The sequence below is a fragment of the Eublepharis macularius genome, chromosome 5 (assembly GCF_028583425.1).
Source record: "Eublepharis macularius isolate TG4126 chromosome 5, MPM_Emac_v1.0, whole genome shotgun sequence".
NCBI lineage: Eukaryota > Metazoa > Chordata > Lepidosauria > Squamata > Eublepharidae > Eublepharis > Eublepharis macularius.
Genome location: NC_072794.1, coordinates 167871188 through 167897184, shown reverse-complemented (window position 1 = coordinate 167897184; position 25997 = coordinate 167871188). Strand labels below are relative to the sequence as shown.

Below are 25997 nucleotides of genomic sequence, written 5' to 3'. Positions count from 1 at the left end.
CTTTTGCAATTTGGCTTTATCACATATTGGGATGATCTGGCTATGGAGCTCCCATAGTTTTGTCTTGTTTAACCCGTAGAGTTCCCCTCTGCCCCCAAACCCTTTGAAGCATCTAAAGACTCTCACTATATTTCGGTCTCAAAATGTTATTTTGCCCAGGCTAGACAGACCTAGATCCTTTCAACCCCTCATTGTTATTTTTTGCTTTCCAGAAACTTGGATACCTTTGCAGCAGCTGATAAAGTGCTAGCCCATAAAAGCTTACATGTTGATCAAGCTATCAGTCTGTTGTTGTAGCTCTTCTTTGCCTGTTACACGCCCATCTTATAGCGGCCACTTATCTCTATACAACAACTGCAAAAGTCACTACACCACGGGAGAAAAGCTGTCCGATAAATTCACCCAACCGATGGAATAACCCCTCCAGAAGTAGTTCCGACTTACCAAAGTGTGCCGTTTCATGTGCTCTCGCCGGGTGAACTTCTTTCCACAAATTTCACAAGGGTAAGGCCTTTCTCCAGTGTGGGACCGCATGTGCCTCTTCAGAATGCACTGGTGCATGGCGGAGAAACTGCAGTAGGGGCACTTGAACTTCTTTCTGATCACCGTGAATTCGTTCACTGGAAGGGAAGCACAAGACAGCCCAGGTTACAATGAAGGCCTTCTCTTGTTCTTAAGACAAAGATGGCTTAGCTAAGTGGTCACCACCCAAAAGGAGTTTTCCCATTAAGGGGAAGTTTCCATGGCAGTGAGGATTTGAATCCGGCTCTCCAAGATCCTAGTCTGACACACTAGCCACTAGGCCACCCTGGCTCTCTCATAAGCATCTCTAGATGAAGTTTAAAAACCATTTTAGGCCAAATGATCCCCCCCCCATTTCATGACCGAGTCATTCTTATTTATCTGTATTATGAGCCGGCAAAATTTTGTTGACTAGTGGCTAGTCTCGCTTCTTTCTCTACTTCTCTAGTACACAAATGTTATTACTAGTAAGGCTGTAACGCATGCTCTGGGGGAGCTAATGCAGAGTTGGGTGGGGGGGATTCAAGTTGAGCAATCCGTCCTGGGAGCAACTTATTGACAAGCAAGGACCATGAGACATTTAATGCCTTTAAATAAAAATCCAAAGAAGGTTATCTGCCGCACAAGAACCTTTGTGGGCAACTGCTGACCTGAAACAAGTCAGCCATCCCCCCCTCAGCATGCCCAACAGGGTCTACCTTCTCGGGATTATAAAATGTCCCATCTCAGGAACCTGAGAGAAATGGGGTCACTTGAGACAATCATTACTTGGTATTGCTGAAGTGTTTATATTTACTTTATGGTCTCCTATTAATGGAAGAATCATATGAGAAAAAGTCTTAATTTCTCTGAATTTGCTAGTAAGTAACATTTCTTCGTTGTGCAAAAAGTCCCTCAAGATCTCAGTGTATTTTTTAACACAACCTTGACAGTATTGTATGTGCTGATGGGGCACACCGAGGACCTCAGAGTTGCAACTCAGTAGAGTCTCTGACCGTATGGACATCATTAACTGAAACCTTACAGGACCAGAGCTACAAACATGAATGTGCTTTATTGGTGCGCTGCAGCAGTTTTTAAGCTGTGTCCAAGACAATCTAGGGACTCTTTGAAAATGTATCAGGGCTTCCCCAATGAGACCACAATCTTGCACACTGTTTCACATCTACATAAAGGTAGCTTGTGGGCATTTTTCAATGTAAGAAATTGCAGACAAGCTCCCATGCAGAAGGCAGCCTTTCCTTCATGACCAATCTTCCTCTGCAAAGTTCACATCCAGGGGAGTGTTGGGTATGCTCTGGGTTGCATTCTGCCTTTATTTGGAGCACAAGAGAGAGCTAACTGATAGGGTTTCCAAGTTTATATACCCTCCTGGTGGGAGGGATGTGCTCCCGGAAAAGTGTGATGTCACTTCCAAGAAATGACATCATCATGCTGACTGTGGGCATGCTCCCAAACTTTGCACAGGTCTGATTGAGTCAAAATTGGCCCCAGCAGAGTGCGGGAGCATGCCTGCGCGATGATGTCACTTCAGGGAGAGACACTGTTGTGCCCTGCCAGGAGAGAGCCCAACGCATACTTTCCTAGGTTGCCTGCAGGTGGCGGGTGATCACCGGGGGATTTGTCGCTTCCTTGGCGGGCAACGGTGCAAACCTCCAGGAGATTGCCCACCACTGGTCAGCAACTGGTAAACCTACTAACTGATCAGGCCATAATCTCACCTGAACTGACTGTATGCTCTAGAATGTAAATGGGTCAGCATGGAACTGTGTAAAGTGTGAAAGCCGCTGAACTACCTAGAGTTCTTTAACACTGCCAGCCTTCACATGGGGTCTGGAGATCTCCTAGAATTACAACTGATCTCCAGACTATAGAGACCCGTTTTCCCTGGAGGAAATGGTTGCTTTGAAAGACAGACTCTGGCATTATACCCTGCTGAGGTCCCTCCCCTTCCCAAACCCCAGGCTCCACCCCCAAATCTCCAGGAATTTCCAAAGCCAGGGTTGGCAAGCCTAGTTCTGACGAAACATCACTATTCCAATTTTGCTTCACTGAGGGGTCAAATTAGCTGATTTCAGGCAGGAACAGGCAGAGAAGTGATCTCTTACTCAGCTCCTTAGCCACGCACTAACTTTGGTTAGTGAGAACAAGTAACTTTCTTGAAGGCAAAGGTTCCGACGGGGGTCGGACTAGAAACTACGCGTCCTGGCTTTGAAACCCTGCTCTGCTATGGAAGCTCGTTGGGTGACCATGGGCCAGTCTCATCCTCACAACATCCTTGTGAGGTAGGCTAGACAGACCGTGTAATATGGAGAAGGGGGGGAACGTCAAAAGCTACTTTGAGTCCACATTGGGGATAAAAGTGTAGTATAATTGAAATATAACGGAACAGTTCCAAGGTTTGAAAAAAAACCCAAGCAGGTTCAAGCTTCTTAACGCCCACCCCCCTCTCATGTCAGCGCAGACAGAAATAGCAAGCGGTTTCATTAGAAAAGGAATCCCTGTTGTTAAAGCTGTCAAATATCTTGGCACAGCCAAAGAATAAAATCAATATTTCCATGGTCTTCTGAGGCACCAATAAAAAGAAGTAATAATCAGCTCAAGTATGTCCGATTACTTGTCCTCCGTTCAGGTGCCTGACGATCAGGGATGGCTTGCCTTTGCGACGATGCCCCAATATACGGAAATGGGCCGGCACCAGAACCCTCTCTCTGCGAGCTGGGGAACTGCAAATGCGACTGGGTGCCAGACTTCATTTTACGACCCTGAACCAACCCGAGAGCAAATGGATGCCTGCATTAGCCATTAGCCACTGCCAAACAGATGAGGAGGAGTCAGGCAGTCATTTAAAAGCAGCCATCCCGAAATTACTCTCGGTGCTTCAAGGAGGGAGAGCAGAGACCACTGATTAGAGTTTGGAATTCAGTTACTCTTCACCTACTCATGCCCGTGTAACTCACATTTTATTTGTGACTTATTTAGTACTTTGGATGGAATCATTTCCCCCCCCAGAAGTGCTTCTCCCTCCTGCTTTTAGAGCTGAAGAGCACTCGGATGGACTCCAGGGAAACGTGAAGTAAGGAAACCCCTGGGGTCTAATATACCAACAGGATGCACAGAGCAGCTGAATAAATGGCTTGTTCCCTGAAACAAGACTGGAAGGGGAATACGCAAAGCAGTTGAAACCACCAGATTCACTCTTCCTTGCTGAAAGTCGACTCCCTATCTGAATTAGTGGCTTCGTTTTATTCTTTGACATTATTCCGTTAAAACATTGCCGGTTTAACCATTATGTTTGCCATAAACTATTTTGCAAATGCAAAGGTTTGGGTCCCTATGTCCAAGGATAATGAATGCAAGGAGAGGGGAGAAGAACGAGAAGAGCTTGAATCTTTAGAATGCATGTGCTGGTGTTGCGGCCGGGGGAACATACGCATTCAGGGTTGAGTCCTGTGATCAATATCCTTCCGCCAACAGGTGGAGACTTTTTTTTGTTTCATACAGCATTACTTCAGTTTTGCCTTACGATTTTTTTGCCTGATTCCTCAGTTTTGCCTTATGTTTTAATTGTCGTCTTTGGGTTTTCTATAAGTATTTCAGTTTTGGTTTTCATGATACACTTTTGTAATGTTTTGAGTCTAGCGGCACCTTAGAAACCAGCAAGATTTTCAGGATGGAAGCTTTCGAGAACTGAAGTGCCGCTGGACTCTTAAGGTGCCACTGGACTCAAATCCTGCTGTTCTACTACAGACCAACAGGGCTATCCACTTAAACCATTGTAATGTTTTGTTTTGTTCGTAATTTTGGTGGCTCCAGTTGGGCAGAGAGTCAGGATATAGTTTTTTAAAATGAATTAAAATAAATACAAGTGGGAGACCTGCAAGGACTTGCAGAGGGCATCTCACGTTCCCTTCCCGCACCATGTCCTCTTTCCTTTCCCTGCCCTCCATAGCCTCTCCCCCCCTTTCCTGCTCCCTTTCCTCCTTCCCACCTACCTTTGAGGGTCCCCATTTTCACCTTTCCCCCTTCCACCATAGGCAGCCTCTCCCCTATGCCCCAGTTGCACGTTGCTGCCCAAGCCAGGTCCCGTTACATGGTGAGGAACCTGCAAGAACTTGTGCGGGGTACGCCACTTTTCCCTGACTGCATTGGCATGGGGAGCAATCACATCACCCACCCTTCCACGTGGCCTCCCTGCTTAAAAAGCAAGGAGATCTTAATATGTAAGAGCGGCAATCATACATTGCTTTGATAATACAAAGAAGCCTTGACTTTTTAATGTAATGGTCCTCACCAAGCACAAAGCAAGGTGGCACGATACCACATGTTTTGTAGCCCCGCACCCCACTAATCTTATCCTCAGCTGCCGTAGCTACCCAGAAGCAGATGGGTATGACTCTTGGCAATGCCGCAGCGTTGGCTTATGGAGCCATTATCCAGTGTACTCCTTGTTGCCAATATCAACACACAGGCAACTTGAGGGGCTTGAGTCTCTTCCTTCCATTTAATCAGGCTCTCGGACAACTCAGGCCCTACTTTCCCAATAGCGGAATCAAAGAACTTTTATCTGGGCGACGTGATACAAATGTTTGGAGAAGATGAGGGGAGGGGGCCTGACTGTCCCTGGAGTTCTCAGCACAATTCAGCTAGGAATCAAGGAATTCCACTTCTTCGAAAAGCCTAGACTCTTCCAAGCTGAAACGCAGCAGGATCAGTCCCGTTTGTGCTTAAACCCCCAAGGAAGACAGGTTGCTATGCAGAGAAAGACAAAGGTAAAACCAGCTCCGCTCATCTCTTGCCTTGAAAACCCAATGAGGGCTCACCATAAGTCAGTTGCAACTTGATGGCGCTGTTGTTGTTGTTGTTGTTATATACAGAACCTGCAAAGCTTCCCAACAATAAGCCCATCACACACAAATGGAAAGTCTTGGCAGTTTACTGATCACAGGGAGCTGCTTACTCGTACGGTACTGCAATTCATTAAAGGGTCAAATACAAGCCCGGAATAACAACAACAACAACAACAACATTGGATTTATATACCGCCCTCCAGGATGACTTAACACCCACTCAGAGCGGTTTACAAAGTATGCCATTATTATCCCCACAACAAAACACCCTGTGAGGTGGGTGGGGCTGAGAGAGCTCCAGAGAGCCATAACTAGCCCAAAGTCACCCAGCTGGCTTCAAGCAGAGGAGTGGGGAATCAAACCCGGCTCTCCAGATTAGAGTCCCGCACTCTTAACCACTACACCAAACTGGCACCAAACTGGATCTGGGTTATAGTTACTATTCAAGGAATTCCATGCATCATTTCTTGGAATACATCCATAGAGCCATTTAGCCGTTTTTTCACCAGCTTCAGTTGGGAATAATGTCCTACCTTGCATAGTTGTGGGGACAACCAACCATAAATGATTACTACTGAGCAAAACTGTTAAAACACATGCTGGTTGGAAAACCCAGCTCTGTGGTTAAAGCCCCTCGCAAACAAAGATTTCGAATAAGAAGACCTCTTCCTACCTGAAGTGGTTGATTTTTTTAAACCAACACCCATTATATTGCAGCCCACAGTTGTTTAAAGTTGCTTTTAGAACCATCACACTTGGCCCATGCCCTCACCTAGATAGCCCAGGCAAGCCTGATCTTGTCTGAACTCAGAAGCTAAGCAAGGATGTCCTTGGTAGTAATTGGATGGGAGACTCCTAAGGAAGACGAGGCAGGCAATAGCAAACCACCTTTGTTATTCTCCTGCCTTGAAAACCTCACCAGGGGTCACCATAAGTCAGCTATGACTTGAAGGCAATCTCCACCACTACCACTTGACCCACACATGGTATTTTCATCCACTGGCAATACAATAAAGGATAATGTGGAAAACGAAATCAAAGCTACTGTATTTTCCCAAGCAGAACTGCAAGGATGGTTACCATTTAACAGTACAGTATGCCCCCACCCATACTCATTGCTTCAAAGCCTAAAAGATTGTAAATATCCACCTGTGTGAATAAAGATAAGCACTTAGCAAATTCCTGCAATCTAATATTTAACATGCTTTTCTTGTCTGTTTAAGAGATCTCACCAATGTTTTGTCACTGAATCAGGGAGAACTTAAAAATATATGAAAAATGTTTGGACTGCGGCCCCTGTTAGGGATACAATCTCTCTTCTGAGAAAGCAAACAAGCAGCCATCAGAAGTTACAGCAGTTCCGTCTCTAGCTGCACAGGGGCAGAAAAAAGATCTTCCACCTATCTGATTGCTAGCATAAAGTTATACAAACAAAATGGTGTGTACGCCAAAGGATCACCAACTATCACAACGTCTAGACAAGGTAAGCAAAACATAAGCTGCTTAAACAAGCTCAGCAAGGGTCATCCTTAAACTCCACAATCCAGCTCGAAGCTATTTTCAATACTATTCAACACAAACAGCACAAACCACTTCATAAAAAGAGAATAATCGTCTCATTTCACTGAGCTTCGGTATGCAAACAGAGAGCTGAAGGTAGAGGGATTATAATAGAGGAGCTCTTCCCACAGTCCTTGCCGTTGATAGGTTTTTCAGATTTCTGTAGGGCTTCAAAAGTCTGCTCAATCTATTTGTCCAGATCTGGCAGCAGGACAAAATGAACAGGAATGGAGGTTCTAAGCGTGCCAACTTCATTGCTGATCTCTAGTTCAAGGTCTGGGGCTGCTGAAGCCATTTTTAAGTTAGGCCACAAGACTTCTGAGATGGAAATTCCCATTACCTTCCTAGCTCTGCGCGTAGAGACCGTGCCTGCCTTTGCTGCACCTGATGGACTTCATGGGCAAGAGGAGAGACTGCTCAGATAAACAGGTTCCTCCATAGCTTATTAAATGCCCCAAGTAGGGCTGGCAGGCCTCCCGCTATGGTGGAAAGCCTCCCACTGGCAGCCTCATTTGCCCACTACCCTTCCAAGAGGCGGTGGGAGGAAAGAAACCCAGTGAAGTCCGCTACACTGTGGCATCACTTCCATGGAAAACCTGGGCGTGACATAGGGTAGCTCTAGGAATCTATGATTCTGCCATCGACTTTCTCAGGATTCCTACAGGAACCCTATGCCACTTTTGGGTTTTCCTCAAAAGGGATTTCACAACAGAGCCACACGAGCCTCCCCCCCCCCATTTCCTCACCCCCAACCCTCCTGCCAGCTGCTAGGTTTGGCCTGGTTGCTCCACAACGAAGAGGCACATCACAAACAGGGACTGTGCAACAAGGTACATTTGTTTGTGAAAGTATGACTGGATCTTAAGGAGCATTATGAAAAACTGCTTCTTCAAGGCTGCACATGCTACAGCTTTGGGCTCCAGAAAAAAACCCTGAAAATAAAGGATTAATGAATGTTTTACTGGTTTTGGCATTTAATTGATTTGGATTTTTAAAGATTTGCTTCCAGAAAACCTTTTCCTTGGTTAAGGAAAATGGTAACAACTGACTGTGACGAAGAAGAGACAAAAGTCAACCACTTTTGTGGTTAAAATTTTATTTAAAAAAAACTTTTTTTCCAAAATATACATACATTCTGAGCTCCGTAAGATAGAGCACTACTACAAATTATATTCCACAGCTTTCTTCTGAGCTTCACAGTAAACATATGCACGATTTTTATCATATGATTTTTTGTCTAAAAGACACAACCACACTGTACATAGTGTTTGAGTTAAATAAAAAGGCTGACATTAATACACATGAAGAAAGCAAAACACAGCAGCATTATCCTACCAATGATCCCTAATGGCACAGGGATTGAAGACAGACGTAACATTTTTGAGCTGTGGCCGGGCTTGGAAGTACCATCCCCATATTCAACCCAAGCGTATCTTTTCCTCTGCAGGGTCGGTCTGAAATTTTGCTGCAGAAGCCAATGGCAGGGTGAGGACAATACCGATTGGCTAATGTCCTATGATGTCACCAAATACCCTTCCAATCCTAGCAGCAGGGATGCATTTTAAAAAAAGTGTAGGTTGACAAACGACTGTAATGGACACATGACTTTTATAAAATAAAAATTGGGAAGTTTGCTTGTAGATACACGAACACACATGAAGATGCTGCCTTATACTGAACCATAGCCTTGGTCCATCAAGGTCAGTATTGTCTGCTCAGACTGGCAGCAGCTCTCCAGGGTCTCAGGCAGAGGTCTTTCACATCACCTGCCACCTGATCCTTTTAGCTGGAGATGCTGGAGATTAAAGCAGATTCTCTACCAACTGAGCCACTGCCCGTCCCTGGAATAGCATGTACCATCCAGATTGCCAACAGGGGAGTGCTGTTTTTAATATTACGTCTGTCTTTACACAAGGTCACCCCACCCACCCCCCAAACTCTGAATGGGAAGCTGTGAAAGAGAAGAATATGGCTGTTTTCACACTGCTTACCGGCCACGGAACATCGCGCCGAGCTCCCGGAATGACAGCATCTTCCTGGCGCAATTTTGCGTGAGAACGGCATGCGAAATTGCGCCAGGAAGACACTGTCGTTTTGGAAGCTCAGCACGATGTTCCATGGCCGGTAAGCAGCGTGAAAACGGCCTATGTTTCAAGCGGTGTTGCGCAAGAGGAGGAGGTGTTGTTACACTGCATTCCAGTTAGATTACAAGAATCATTACTATGACACCAAAGTAAAAAAAATGACATAAACGAGACTTTACAAAGATTAGCACCAAGTAAATGATCTGTTTGCCAGTCATGCTGAACTTTTAAAAGTTTCACAAACCATATATTCTGCAGATACATTCAAACTGAATGCTTCTTTTCATATTTAAGTGTTCTAGTTACCGAAAGAAAAGTGTTGCTACCTGATCAGGTAATGTTTTTGAGGTACTGTTTATGGCTTTAAGCTTTCCCTCCCCCTTTTAAAAAAAATCGTGTCTTTGGCAGAAACTTTTTAGAATACTTACCACATTCCTATTCTGTTTAGAGCTTTATCGTCATTTTTTTTAAAGAAGCATTTTGTTGTCATCTCTATTACACAAGTTCTAGCCCAACCCCAAATGAAGCTCCCTTGCAGAGGGGCAAAACAGCCTTCTTTACCCTAAGCACAGAAGCTCTTTGATTGCTGGTCGTGGGGTGGGAAATTCCTGAAAATTGGGGGTGGGGGGGAGGCGCTTGGGACGGAAGGCTCAGCAGGCATATGATGCCATAGAGTCCACCCTCCAAAGCTGGTGTTTTCTCCAGGGAACTTGGACAGATGATGTAATTCCAGGAGATCGCCAGGCCCCACCTGGAAGTCGGCAACTGTATATACTACAGAGTAGGCACAGCTGATACACCTTTCTAATAATGCATACTGGATACTGTTGCTAGAGGAATGCAAGCGAAGACTCCAGCAGGACACATCGAAAGCCTGGCTCTGGAGCCACAATGCTGTCGTCCGCAATGCGCACCTGCTTAATTGACGGGGGAAAGTGAGCCTGAAAACCCATTGGATTTGCTACTGTGAAATAAGCTCCCAGTCTTTGCTCTAACCTCAGTCACACGAAGGACACCCAAGAACAGTTACTGAGAGCCAAGCTACAAGTGACGCCTGACACAGGTTGGACACTTGTCAGCTTCCCTCAATTTTTGATGGGAAATGTAGGCGTCCTGGTCTTGCAGCTGTAATGGAGAGCCAGGCTGTAAAACCAGGATGCCTACATTTCGCATCAAAACTTGCGGGAAGCCGACAAGTGTCCAACCTGTGTCAGGCGTCACTTGTAACTTGGCTCTGAGCTTGTCAGCATCACTGCCCCCCCCCCCCCTGCCCCATTGCACTGGTCCCAACAAATCCTTTCCAACGAAAGGACTCCAGCAGCCACATAATTAAGCACAGAAAATTCACTCCATGTACAATGTTACAATGAACAAACCTGGCATCAAGCACTCATCAGTGAATGTATTTTATTAGTTATTTGCCACACAAGAATTATCGCTGCAAGTATTTTAAAAAACTGGGCATATTTATTAAAAAGGAAATTTCCAGTGTCTTCAACAACTAATTAACTTTCACTACAGACCCTGAACATCCAGTTCTATAAAGATGTTTCACCACGTTGCCTGGAAAGCATTATTTCACATGATGAATACAATATTGCCCTCTCCCACGGGATTTTGGATGCTGGCATATTAAATTCTGACACAGGAGAAAGAGGATCTAGTTGGAAGAGAATTACTCAGATATTTCCCTCAGAGAGAAAGAAAAGCCTCTCTTAAAAAGCAGCTGATGAAATACTAACAAAAGAGAGAGGAAAATCAAAATAAAGAACCGCTGACACAGATTGCCTGCCACACACATCCCTGTGATGGCAGTTTTCAGTAGGACCTAAGAGCATAAGGACAGATTGCTGCATCCGATGAGTGGCCCATCTAGGGTTGCCAGTCCCCTGCTCCCACCCACCCCGCTTACCTGGCTGGTGGGGGGAAAGTCAGGGGAACACACCTCTTAGGGCGTCTGAATCAGGCCCGATTCAGCCCGAGATGGGGCTTGAGCACTCCAGGGCTCGGCAGTGCTCTGCAGACGAGCCCAATTCAGCCCAAAACAGGCCTAAATTGGCCCGTTGCAGAGTGCAGGAGCACTCCCAGGGGCAGCACATGGCCTGCATGACTTCCCGGAAGTGATGTCATCACGTAGTCTCAAGTGTGTGCACACAAAAATTGCCAGGTCTCCCACCTCCCACTCGGAGGGTAAGGGGACCTGGCAACCCTAGGTCCATCTAGTCCAACTTCCTGTTTCATACAGCGGCCAACCAGTTGTTCTGGAAAACCAAACGAACAGACACCATGGCTGATAGCCACAGGATACAGAGACGGAGGGACAAAATTCACTAGGAACCTCTTATACAAGTCTACAATTTGCTGAATTTCCTTCAGGTCTTCTCACGGACTTCCATCACCTTTTGCATCCAATCGCAGACCTATTACCTCCACAGCTGGTACTGTAAGTTAGAATATTGGGCTTCGAGTACAGAAAGTGGGGTTCAGTACTCACTCAGCCATAAAGCTCACTGGATGACTGTGGAGCACTGTCAGTTTAACCTACCTCACAGGCTTGTTGTGAATGTAACACAAACATGGAAGGGACCCCATGCATACTGAATTCCTTGGTGGAAAAATGAGAAATGTTGCAGAGAGTTAAAAGTAAAATGCAGGAGGCAAAGAGTTCTCTCTAATTTCTCATTTGCTGATCCTAAACCTTCTAACTGTGCTTTCTTCTTCCCTCACCTACTGTTCGTCAAAGAGCAATGTAAATTATTTAGCACTTGGCAGACTGTAAAATGGCAGGCGGGCTGTGCTAATTAGTGGAAGTGAAATATTTGCCTGCATGCTCACGTATCTCCAAACACAAAATTCTGCTAGTCAACAAAGAGAGAGCAACATTGTGGAAGGGGGGGTTTCAAAAGGCGAAGTTACAAAAGGCAGGCTATTTTCAACTGCCTGTGGATCTTGTCTACACACAGCAAGAGATCACAAGGTTTGGAGGCCAGCACCAACTCTGGACTGTACTTCCAAAGGAAGCTTTATGGACTATTATGAAGCAGCAGGGGAAACAGAATTCTGCCTTACTCATCTTCTACCCCCCATAAACATCTGAAGCCATAGCATAAATGAGTGAAATATCTGGAAGTCATTTCTATGAAATACTGTTTAAGTGAGTATGTCTATATGGATGGATTTTCTCCACTGACATTTCTGGATGCTTTAACATTCAACAATGAAACATTTTTTGCATAGGGCTTTACAGATGGTATATACACAGCAGGGTTTACATGACAAACAGACTTTATTTTTACTTAATTGTAACTTTCCATTCTTCTTGAGAAGGACATCTATGAGTCTCTATATACGAGACATCTTACATGAGGATGCTCAAGTGTAGGGAGACGTAATGTTAGCTGGAAAGTGTAGTTTAAAGCATAGTTTAACTTCATCTTTATCTCCCCAAAGGCTCTGTCAATTTCACCTCTCCTTCCTGGAGGCAAAGATGAAATTAACAAACACTCTAAAAAGCACTCTCTGCAGGCTCTGCCTTGAGTGGTGAAATTGACAGTGTTTCGCTCTGTCTTTTCAAACTACACTTCTGGGCTAACATTGCGTCTCCCTACACTTGAGTGTCCTCATTTAAGATGTCTCGTATAGAGAGACTCGATGACAATCTGGACATGTGGGAAGACCCTCCCCCTCTGGGATGACATGAGGCATGATCAAAGTTAATGACCATCTCCACAGGGAAGAACTTCTTCACATGGCCAGGGTATGAAAAGTCCTTCTCAAGAAGGAAAACCGAACACCCAAAATATTTTTTGAAAGAGCTTCAGGAAACCTTTAATACAAGACAGCATGCAAGAATGATGACGGAAGCTGATACCTGCTCTAAGAGTTTACCTCTCAGATGAAGTGATAATAAATAATCTGACCTGGAGGCACAAAGGCCCCCAAATGACACCACTGGGAGGTCAGTCCCCTGCCAATGCCACTGCCGATTTCCTCTGAGCAAGGCAACTATGGCCTCCTGGGCTAGTGAATAGCTGCCATGATAACTTCTGCCCTTTCTTGACGTTCTGCCAATTCCCAGACTCCTGTGAAATGCACGTAACACTTTTCTTGGCCTTGGTGCGATGAGTGCATTCACACCAGTGCACTGAGATGAAAGAGACTGGGGTTCAGTCACTCTCTCCACCTAATCTACCTCATAAGACTGTTGGGAGGGAAAAAATTGCATACCAAGGAAACTGGAAGAAAGGGAGATAAAGAACATAAGAACAGCCCTGCTGGATATGAGCAGTGGCCCATCTGCTCTAGCATCTTGTCTCACACAGTGATGAACAACAGGGCACAGAGGCTGAGGCCTTCCCCTGAAGTTGTCTCCTGGCACTGGTAGTCAGACGTTCACTGCCTCTGAATGTGGAGGTTCCCTTTAGTCATCATGGCTAGTAGCCAGCCACTGTCAGACCTAAAGATGTAATAAATAAATTTCTTCTGCACCTGAGAGGAAAATGACACATGGAGATCAGCATGCTGACTTGTGCCATCCCAGACTTCTGAGGTCATCACCACCTGAAATACTAGAGGCAGAAGAGCTCACTTCCTCATCTCTAACTGGGTTTTGCTTAGCCAGTCAATGGTAGCGTTGAACTACGGCTGACTGAAGGTGAGCCTCCATACAGTCTAGCGGCCATACAATCTCCTTGTACAGAGATGAGGGTGTTTTCTTTCTTCCTGCTGATGTACACCATGGGTTCCCAATCCCTTGCAGCCTGCAGGCACCTTTGGAATTCTGACACAAGGTGTGGGTGCAACCACAAAATGGCTGCCACAGGAGGTGGAGCCAGCCTCAAATATCAGAGGGTGAGGTTACACGTAACTCAAGATACGGTAGCTCTTAAACCGAGCTTCTGCCTGAAACGTTAAATGAGATGCCTTTTAAAATTTAAAGTGTTTAAAATACTTCCTTGCATACACACAAAAGAAATATACACAGCTCATAAACCCTTATCTGGCAGTATCTGTCTTCACTGTGCACGTATCTAATCTAACTCAGTTACGCAAAAGGAAAAAGAAAAAATGCTTCTTCTCCCGGCTATCATTTACAGGAGCCCTTTTGTCGTCATGAGCTGGGCCGTTTTTAACCTGCACTAATACTTGTAACAGTGACAGGTGGTGCTGAAGGGTCCGCGAGAGCTCCTTGCATGCGCGTACAGTAAGAGAGAGGTTCTGGCCAGATTCTGACAGGAACATAAACAAGTCAGTCTCAAGCCCAATTTGTTTTTAGGATATCACTCCGCTATTTGCACAGGTAAAGTACTTTACACAAAGCCACTTTCTGCATTACATTGTAAACATAAAAAAAACTTGAAAAGCTCTGCTTGGCTTCACCCACTTTCCAAAAACGCGTGGAGTGCACTAAGAAACCACGCTGGGGAGGCCTGATGCATGCTTTTGTAGTAGTGTTGTCCTTGCCACTTAGGACGCGTTATTTGCTTTTTAATTGCTAGGAAGCTGAGCTGTACAACCTGTAGGCTCAAGCTTACTGATACTCCTCTCCGAATTAGTTACATTCTTCCCCTGGGGGATGAGCACATCGCAAATAACTCTCCATCCTGGAGACTCATATGGAGATATTTGTGTTTTTAGTTCTACCAGAGATACTCCCTGTGGGACACAGCCACCAGTCTATATACACATTTTGAGAGGCAGCAGAGCAAAGTTCAATGGCGGGAACGCTGTAGGTGAATTTCTATTACCACCATCTCATCTCAACAGCACCGAACCTATGTGCGCTGGAGTCATAGTCAGGGATTCTTCATCTTTTCCTGTGCTTTGATCCTCAGAACTGCCACTGTCAGATGCTTTCCCCATGTCTATCCCACCTAATTACACTGGGGCAAGGAGGAAGAGGGGGAAAGGATGTATCGGTAACTTTGGAATGCTGGTTTTCATCTACAAAACTTGCCTTTTTTCAAACACCCGGGGCTCAAATGAAATCACTGCTGTATTCTCAAAGGCAGGAAACAGTCTGGCCTTGTGAGGAAGTCCCTGTTTTGGGAGGAAGCTGTCAACTCTGATCCCATCTTCCGTCATCCCAGAGCAAGGGACTTCCCACGAGTCCAAGCGGGTGTTCTGCTCTGAGGGAGAATGAACTTTTTCCTAAATGGTTGCCAATGCAAAAAAAGAAAGAAAAAAAAAGAAAAAGAAAAAAGAACAAAAAGAGAGAAATCAGTTACCTGAAGACTGCTACTTAAAAATAAAATATTTTACTAAGGTTTTCTTAGCTCCGCTACAAGGAAGATTGGCTTCTGCACACCACAAAACATTTAAACTTTATCTTAATTTAACGACAATTTTTAATTTAAATACTAAACCTGGAGAGTTTAACATGTTTCTCATGGTTTACACTGTAGCTATCTTTGGGATATTTATAGCCTCCACAATCCCATGCTCCAGATGCCATCCACCCCTCAAAATAAATCACACACAATCTCTCTGCTGTCTTTGTTTCACCCTTTGTCAGCTTTGGATTCCACACCTTCCTTATAGAGATTCCAGACTCCTTTACCTAGCAGCTACTTAGCACACACCAATAGCTGGTCTCATCTTTTAAATAACGGGAAATCAGCCGCTTTACCGTTTTTATTACCTAATGGGGCAAGCCTACACTAACCTTTCAAGAAGGAAAACAAAAATAGTTCAATATAACACTGGTTTGCCTGGCTAGATTATAAAGGACCAAGGAAACAAGTTTATTTTTTTTTTAAAGCTAGAAGGCCCTCCCATTCTTGCTACAAGACGAATGGATCCAATCCAGAGTACCACTTTATGGAGTTCTAAACACACTGTAGAGTTGGTTGCTGAACTGCTGCCTCCCCACAACATGCGGACAAAGTTTCACGCTCAACAGGAATGATAAACCTTGTCATTCTGCACCCTTCTAAGCCCACGGACCTCAACAGACTTAGAAGGGTGTAACTCTGTTTAGGGTATTACTAGAAATCTGTGGGGTGATGTGCTGTGACAGTAACAAGTTAATCTGCGTGTGTAAATCTCTCTGCATCCCCTGGAATTCTCTGGTTCAGAAAATAACTTCATTGTGCGGTAGGCAGCAAATAATTGCCCTTACCAGGTCTTACTAGAAGCGTATGCAACACACACTGAAGAAAATCTAATAAATACGCATGCGTTCATTGCTGAAATCATGTAGATGGCCTGCCACCTTTAGGAAAGGCTTTGCAGCAAAGGGGTTTGTTAAGTAGCTCTTCTGACCAAGGGGACGAGTAAGCCACTCACTCTATCCTTCTAGTACTTGAATGACTTCTACTAGCTTTTCCCATCAACGCAGCCAAACATCCCAAAACTGATAATCAAATCACTTTAAGAAAGAGGTGGTGCTAGGTGTACAGAGACTGGCACGAACAGCAATACGAACAAAATAAAGCCACGAACAGCCCAATATGCTGTTTGTGAACAAGCTGTTCGTGAGACCCCATTCTAAACGAACAGGTGGTCGTTGCAAGCCTCATTCGTTGCTGTTCGTCAAGCCAGACAGTCTGGCACCTGCAATCAATTCCCTTAGCAACTCAGGCAGGGATTGTCTGAACTCTGCCTGAACTCCTGCTGTTGCCCTGGAAACCCCAATCTAAGCCCAATTTAGTTTGATAAGCAGGTCTTCCTTTCAAGTGTGGAGCTCCAAATTTGTTACAAGGGAGCAAAGACTGGGGGAGAGGGGGGCTCCCAGCTCTGGCTTTGGAGAGGGAGAGACAGCTGCTGTTGGCATTTTGATAGAGAGATTGCATCGGAGCTTGAATTTTCCTTGTGTGTGGTAGGATAGGGATCTACCTCTTCAAGTTCCAGGGCTGCTGCCAGACTCTGGGCCAAGTTATTACTTATTACTGGTACTTTCCCTGGTGCCTGCTCAGATCATGTTTCTGGGAGTGATGCAGCAGGGATCTTGACTTGGATGATGGCTGGAGGAGAGCCTGCTGGCCTCCACGAACAGCCAACCACAAACATGTTCGTGAACACAGCCATGTTCGTGGTTGTTCGTGAGTCCCTGTTTGTGGATGGCAACAAACAACGAACATTATGTTCTTTTTTTTTCTGTTTGTGCCCATCTCTAGTAGCCACTAGGAAGTACAGCGTATTTATAATCCTTAACAAGCACAAATCTAACTGCACTGAATTCTTAGGTCTTTCTCAAACATGCTTTGGTCCAAAGACTGCAGTAAAGCTTGGATGGCTGTTGCATAGGTGTGTATATTTGGTACTTCTGGCCCCCATGGCAGCCATTTCCTTCTCCTGGGGGGATTTTTTTTAAAATCAGTACTAGAATATCATTCAATATGCAGTTGTACTGAGAGCAGTAGCAGGTTCTCTGAATTCTCAGCTTTCATTTTAAAAATGGTAAGTCTCCATTCCCTTCCCTTGCAAAGATATGCCTTATTCCTTGTAGGGAAGGGGCTAGAGACTCTACCCCCTTCTAAGGTTGCTGCTACTGGCAGTCAGAACAGTCAGAACAGACAACACAGAGCTAGATGGACCAATGCTGTGACAATTTAAAAACTCAAGCTATGCGGGAAGTAATCTCAGTGCGACATTGCACTGGACTCTAAAAGCATGACTGGAGTTCTCTTCCATCTAGCTTGCTCTCAAAGAGCAGCCATACACTCAACTACCCAAACACTGCATTAATGCAATGTAGTGCAATACAACTCACACTTGTAGTTCTCCAGAGGGAAAACAAGAACAGGCACAGGGATGCTCCTCACAGGCAGGTGCATTTTGCAATTTGGGTGCTCGCAAGCCTGATTTCACCACATCTCGGAAGCTAAGCAGGGTTGGCCTTGGTTAGTAACTGGATGGGAGACCTCCAAGGAAGACCAGGGTTGCAGAGGCAGGCAATAGCAAACCACCTCTGTTAGTCTCTTGCCATGAAAACCCCTCCAGGGGTCGCGGTAAGTCAGCTATGACTTGAGGGCACTCTCCACCACCACCAAATACTACCTATGCCAGATCACCAAAACATAAGTTTGCTTCACAATAAATGCAACTAAACATTATCTCTATGTGCAGATAAACTGCATGGTGAATTTTTAGATCCTCTCAAGCCACTATTAAAATCCACACGCTTATATCTTGACAGCAGACACCATTGCTCAGGTTGAGCTATAGTAAGATGCAGGAATACCTACAATACACAGCTGTAAAGTTCTGTGTTAGCTATCTTTAAAAACAGACTACAAAAATATATTAAGATGCTTTGCCTTAAGACCACTATCCCTGAGTAATAAAGTTCTACCTGTTCCTGAGGCTTGTATTTGTATAGCTTTAAAAACATACATGCGCGCACAATGAAACAGTAGAATATCACAGCATAGTATTAATACTTTAGCAATAGTAATAAAATGGTGTAACAAAATACCCGTGACTACATACAATTATGCTTAAATAGCAGGTACTTGAGTTATATAGTCTTGGATCCACATAATTGCTTTAACTCACCCCACGGGCTTGCACTAGCCCAGTGGAATTCTTAGCATTTTAAAAATGTGAGTAAGTGACATCCATGCCATCCTTTCTTTTTTTTTTATTAAATCCCATTTCTTAAACTTCTAATTGTTTAAAAACTGGCTTACCATGCATGGGAGCAATGCTGTTCAACAAAGTCTGAAGTCCCTTTCATTTCACATTTCTTTGGATACTGGCCAGAGACACAGAGAACAATGCCTTGGGTTGTGTGGAGTGCATGCATAAGGGCACGCGCGGACATGGCTCTTTCGCACCTCCAAGACCTCCGAACTGTTGCTGGAGTTTGTGGGACTGCATGAACAAAATCTGTGCAGCCCAGGGGAGCTAAACTAAGGAGAGGGAACCAGCCAATACTGTGTTGCTTCTGCCCCAACGGACTTTATGCTGATGGAAAGGAAGGGCCATTTGGCCTGGTTTCATCTCCTCGTTACGGACCCCTGTGCTGCATTTTTGTCTCTCAAGTCCCCAAACCTCCAGCATCAGTGTTTGGGAGGACGCAAGGGACTGTCAGATGCAAGGCAGGAAAGAAACACATCCTCATGTGCAGACTCCATGGGACACAAACCTATGGCTCTTTTTCACCACCTGGCAATTGATTCACACTGTCCCGAGCACCAAGATCACCATCAAAGCCGTGGGTGCTGAGAAACAAATGCTTCTGAATCTGATCCCGCTATCAAAGAGGTTACCGATTTTCCTACTCCTCATCAGATTCCTGATTTTGATCAAGATTATTCAGGAGCTCTTCAGCTATTGGCTGTGCTGAACCAAGGTAGCAAACTTTCATATGAGTGGTGAGATTTTTCTGAGTGCCAAAGCCCTTCCCACAAAAGAGACACGCGAACGAGCGTTCTCTGGAGTGCACAGACGTGAGATGCCGGTTTAGGTCAGTCTTGTCTCGGAACAGTTTGAGGCAGTGAAGACACTGCATTTTCTTCCGGTTGAAGTGGATTGTTTTTTCATGCCGATCCATGTTCGATTTGAGTGTGAAGCTCGCCGGACACTTTGGACACTGGAAACGGGGAAACTGACCAGGAGCTATCTGCTCAGCAAGGCCAGCCAGAACAGGCCTGGAATAGTCAATTACATCAAAAGGGACAATCATGGGAAAGGTATGCTCATGAATGTGTTCCTTTAACTTTTCCACACATTCAAATATTTTCAGGCAGACAGCACAAGTCAGCCTTCTGGGGACAGGAGAATCGAAGAGAAAACCCTCGTGGCCTAAGTCCGTGTCTTCAGAATGCGAAGTGTTCATATCTAAAACAGGAATGTACATAAATTAATGATTGATAGTTTTTAAAAAGTCAGACTGATGCTCAGGCTTAGGGTTCTCCCCCCGCCCCATTTACCTGTGTCAAATTGCCACAATGCTAAAAATCCATCACACGTGACCTGCAAAGAGAAAGTGCAATTAACTCAAATACTCAGAGATTAGTTCTATATTCTAGACTAGGCTCTCTCTCACATCTTACCATCAAAATCTCTGCTTTAATAATAATACCACACTGAATCTCATTATAACAGGTTTTTTCTTCTGTTAATTTCTATTACACTATGGAAAAGCATGGAACCAGCATCAATCACATGTGATGACTGCTTACCAGGAGTTCTTATAACAGCACAATAAGTGAAGCAGTCCTGAAATCTCATTTTTTCCACAAGCCAGACTGACATAAAAAGTCTCCAGTGATTATTGCTCTCTAGGGGAAACAGCTACCAATTTTTGTTCCCCATAAGCAACTGTTCAGATCAAACTCATCTTGTATGAACAGAAAGTAAAGGAAGCCTTACACTTTGGGTTTAGGCAGCCAAATTTTAAGATGATACCCCTAGCCTTCAATTTGGAACTTGCAAAAATAGGCATGCAAAACCTCAGGTACTACATACTCAAAGTTATTTTAAAAAACGGTTTACTATCTTTTCTGGGTAAGTTGCATGGCAGACGGCTGTTCTTTAGGGGTGGAATGGGAAGGTAAAGTGGTCCAGGAGCAAGCCAAGCTAAGTGAACCATAGTGCTGCAAGCAAGCACTGCAAAGGCCCCTCTGTTCAGATCAGGCTGCAACAATGGCATCAACAGGCAGTGGGTGAGCTGGCCCCAATCACCCTGGCTGCTTAACAATCTGACCCCTGCAGAAGGGCTGGCGTCTGCTTGCCCCAGTTTCCAGGACAGGAGTCCTCCAAGGCAGTGAGTAGCCCAACTGGGGAACCTTAAGGAGAAGTATTTATCACTGAAAGCTTTCACCAAAACGACTGCAAAGAAATGGCTGTTTTCTCCTTAAGCCTTTTAAAGGAAATAAGTTTTTTTACTTTTTAAAAATCTGGAACGTTTTAAGCCACATTCTACAGTGTCAGAAACATTTATATTACGGAAAGCCTTTCCTACAGTCTCTCCCGATATTTAGCATAACAATAAAATCTGGACAGAAGAAATTCTCAAATATTGTATATTGATGTTCAAGAATCTCTGCTTTCGGCATAGGCATGGGTCTGGATCCTAAAAGAGACTGAAATCTTCTTCTAGCCCTAAACAGGAAGTGCTTTTATGTCCAGCCCCATTAAAATACTTTATGAAAGTAGTCACTGTGTAACAGGGCTGGAGGTGGCCTGAAGATCATCTAATCCACTAACTGAATTACAGCAAGACTCACACAATTCATTTACAGAAACATGCTCCTGTTTGGGAAGGCAGGCACAAACTGTCATGTGTCATTTATGTAGCATGGCAATTCCACAGAAAAGGATAAGCCAAATGGGGCTACAGTCTTGTGAAAGACACAAACAAATTATTGTGAATTCTCATATGTGCTAGGCATATACCAGTTGAGTGAGCAGCAGGATATAGACTTAGGTTTGTTTCATAAACAGCTCCTGATAATAACTAGCATTTTTAAGGTATTCCATCTACTGTGCACTACGGTCTTACCTGAGTTGAAGACATTCTTTGTACGGTTTCTGGCGACGCACTGCCAGAAGAGGTGATGAGGGCATGGGGGATCTGAGTGGCAAGGTGTGATGAAGGCAGCAGGGGAGGGGGGGCTTCCACTTTGCCATCACATTCGCCCCCTGGTCGACTCAAGCTGGTGCCAGGCCCTGAGGAACACAGGAAACGAGTCTCACCCACGTGAACTAGCCGCTGGCTTTACAAAAGGCCCTGCAAAAGGCAGGGAAGGGACAGTTGCAGCTTAATCTTCAGTCAGTGAGAGGGGATGCAGCAGTGCAGGAATTCCAGTCCCTTTCTTTGTTTTAAACAGCCTCCCCACCCAAAAGTGTGGCAGCAAAATGGTCACTAAAGGAAGTCAAAAAGAAAAAACACAAGGCAGCACAAAAAAAGCTAGAGCAAAATTTCAGAAGTACAATGCTTTGACAAACGGAATTTGATCAGTCCATAGCCACTTCTTCCCGAGAGCATTTGGGAACATATCAAGAAGTTTGCAGCTACAGCCGTTTTCCAGAAGTTGCGAAAGCTTAAAAAAATTAAAAATCACAGCAATGTCAACTTTCAAGTATCGCACAGTCACATACTGCCCTTCAGACAAAAAGCATGAATGAATCTTGGCTCCACTAAAGTGTACCCATTAATAAAAAATAGTTGCATCTAAAATTTTACAGTCATTTAATTGACCAGTGACTTAAAAACCAAACGGAATGTACGACAGGCCATTCATCCCTTCATTCTCATTATAACAACTGTCTCATCTGCAGCGACATAAACACCAAAGTCTTCCATGCACTTGTGGAGCTCTGCCACAGCCTGCGACGGGATTGTGCAGCACACATGGGATTCTTTTCATAGCGTGAATGAAGAGGATTGAAATGCAAGGAGTATCAGTGCAACTGGGGGACGCAGTAGAAGCATAATATATGGCAAGCTTAAATTGAATATATACCAAACCGAAATATAAATGTGAAATACTGTTTATGACATACATAAATTGATTACAATCCATAACCACTCAGGCTGTATCTTCTACTGGCAAGCAACAGTTTAAACTTCGGCAAAAGACTTATGTAGTTAACAAAAAAGAGTTCAAAGGGCAACATCTAGCAAAGATGTTTGTGTAGAACCCACTACTGCTCTAGATTAATGAAGACTACTGTCATTGCGCAAAACACCACAGGCGAATTCACTAGGATCAAACCCTGTTGCGCAGTGAAGCACAGACCCAGGTATCAAAAACAAAACAAAGCACAGCCACTCAAGGAATTGCACAGCAACTTATTTTCAAAAATTTGCAAAACTTACATTATTTGTGAACAGTTTCAGAGTCAGATGTGCTTGATAGAATACAGACTGTTATGAGATTTGACTGAAATGTTTTTAGAGCTTCGTATGGCTTGTTACCAAGATTCGCAATGTAGGTAAGACGAGACATACCAAATACTCTGGGGCACAATTTCCAGTGTCTGAGGAGTGGGGCAGATTCAGTGAAGCCCATAGGCCTGCTCTTTGATACACTAAAAGCAAAAATGTGAAAAGGAGCAAGGAAGATCTGGCCTTTGGGTCTCCCCACCGTGCAAACAGACCCATTTAATTGCTTAGTTGCTCAATATATAAAATAAGTAACTGGCCAGCCAAGACAGATGCCCCACAGAAATAATCACATACCGGCTGAAACTAACTACCCCCTTTCTTCCCAATGGGGTGCTTCTGAAGGCTGTTTCTGCAAAACTTCATAAAACACTAAAATATGCTGTCATCAGGCACAGACAGACAGCTGTGCCAATGTAAATATTTAGAGATGTCAGTTTTTCTCAAAAGTTAGCACTACTGGATTTGGGTGGTTACATGAAGGTGTGTTAAGAGCACTAACTGCAGTGTCTCCAGCCACAAAGAGAGAAGGCAGAAACAGAGCAAGATTTCCCTTTCAGTATCCTGTTGTACAAAAGCTTGCACAACTTTAACAAGCTATAATTATTTAACACAAAGCACACCAACATCTGGGGAAGATGTACACGCGGCAAATTGGTTTATTACAGATAAGTGGTTAGCTCCAACTGCAGGTAACATCCAATTCAACTTAATTCTGGTAATGGTTAGGCAGGTGTATACATGTGTGTAGGAACTGTACACCAGAAAGCATGAACCAGCACACAGCTGCACAGTTTTATTTCAATTGCTTAACTATGGTGAGCAAATTACAGTGTTGAGTGCTCTATCACACAATAGCAAAATATGGGAATGAACTGTGTCCGTTTCCTGTACTGTTTTTTTGCACCAGGTAATACAAAATGGGTACCGTACTGACTGAGTATCAATTTAAGAGTTCAGAAAAACAGGCACTGGTTGAAATTTTTCATCTTTTACAGTTTTGGAACGACTAACTGGCCACAAGGACTTCACTTTATGAAAGAAAAGTTTCCTCTGGTGAGGTTTTGTTTTAAATTTAATCAGGAAAACAGAAGAAACCAGATTTTAAAATTAAAGCTCTTGTTATGAGTTAGCATGTTTATTAGTGGGTGGTTTTCTGACCTAATATTAGAATGAAATGAAATTTTCTTTGACTGCATAGCACCATGTCATCTAAGTAGCAGCACCCTACTACAGAATGAGAATTAAAAGAGTCAACGTTTGACTCATGGGGAAAAGAGTAAGATGGGGAGATGTGGATGCCAGCAAATGCTAAATAGCAGAAGTACTCAAGATGTCATTTTTAGTACAAAGCTTTTGAAATTGTGAGCTGGTAAAACAGAATTCCAGGAAACCCTGGATAATTAGGGGCTCCTCAATGAGAACGAAAAATAAAGATAAAAGGCTGAGAACATACACACACGGACAAGAGGGCAGCCCTAAACAAAATTATACTTCAATGGCCTTAGAAGTGTGTAGCTGTACTTGGGATTGCACTGTCTAACAAAGATTCTTAAAGTACCGGTACTCTTCCTAGGCAAGAAAAGAACTGGAGGAGGACACCATCTACACTGGTCGGGACAGGGAGTTGAAATGCAGCCTGCTTTCTGCCCAGATGGGTACGAAGCTTGGAAAACACTGCACTATAGCACAGGAAGACACCATGTTACAGTAGCTTATCTACACAAAGGGGGAGGCAAAACAGGTTTTTAAAATCTGTTAGCAATTTGCTTCTCCCTCAGGTATAGTAGCAGTCCCCCATCCCTAAGCAAAGAGGGTCAGACCACGATCATGTGCAGCTTTGCCTCCTTTATGCCTTAAAGGCTACCTGGTTATTTTAGAAAATGCACAGGTTGACATGGTAGCATCCTTCCACAATTCCTCTGTGCATCCCTCTCTCATGCCCCAGACATAATTTGCTAGGCTCTCATATCTTAAAGCAGAGTGGACATTAAAAATCAAGGCAATTGAAATAAAAAATGTTCATTATTTAGATGCTTCCTAAATAAAAAATGTTGCTATAATCATAAAAACACTGATTTAAAACTAAATCAGATTCCTCAGGGTATACAATAAGTTTCTTAAATATTTAACTTAATATTTTACTGTTTTGTAAATATGACATGCGATACAATACTACTTATTCTTAAAGCTCAAGACGTCTAATAGGGCCTCATTTACAGCCGACAGTGATGGGAAGTTTCTGTAGACAGTGATAGTTGGAAGCAACCCCTACAAGGTGGCGCTTCTTTCCAGTGTTCTTTTGTTCTTTTACTCTGCCTGTTCTTCTCCATCATGTATTCTACCTCATCTTTGTCCTACAACAGTAAATAATCTGGTAGTGGTTACTAGGCAGATCAGTGTTCTTTATGAACTGGGAGGTGTGTATCCATGTTATTTTACTGATACTTATAGAGTACCAAGTCAATTGCCCTGACCTCAATAGCCCAGGCAAGCCCGATCTCATCAGATCTCAGAAGCTAAGCAGGGTTGGCTTGGTTACTAATTGGATGGGAGACCTCCAACAAAGACCAGGGTTGCAGAGCCAGGCAATGGCAAACCACCTCAGTTAGTTTCTTCCATGAAAACCCCACCAGGGGTCACCATAAGTCAGCTATGACTTGACAGTACTCTCTACCACCACCACCAGGTCAGTTGCGGAGATCAGGGTGCTATTAGGCATAAGAGAGGAGTTAATGGTCATCCAGATGGATTAGTGGACGATACCTACGGTGACTCACCAGTCCCTCTTCTGTAGTATAAAGCCATAATATAAATATATGAACCACTGCACTGCATAATGACTTTGCCCCACTGTGTTTTTCTTTCCAAAGAAAGGCAGTTTTTTTTCTAAATGCATATGTAGGACATATTTCCATAAAGTTCACATTTCATTTTAAACCAGGTTATTTTTAAAACTGAAACTGATTACAAATGAAACAAAAAATGTAAATCTATTTTTAATTTTAAACTTGGGGGAAAAAAATCACTGATTGACCCTACCATTTAAACGGCAGCAGCAAAAAGGCCTGTCCCTGACCTCAGCTCAAGAATCTAAGAACATCAGAAGAACTCCGCTGGATCAGCCCGTTGGTCCATCAAGCC

General features: G+C 44.0%; 1 protein-coding gene across 1 annotated transcript in view; it reads right to left on the bottom strand.

Moving 5' to 3' along the window:
- The window catches only part of ZBTB46 (zinc finger and BTB domain containing 46), a 96790-nt gene that overhangs the window by 6554 nt on the left and 64239 nt on the right, over positions 1-25997 (bottom strand). The window contains exon 4 of the mRNA XM_054981718.1: positions 445-620. Within this exon, the coding sequence (XP_054837693.1) occupies positions 445-620 (176 nt within the window). The remainder of the gene's footprint in view (positions 1-444; positions 621-25997) is intronic.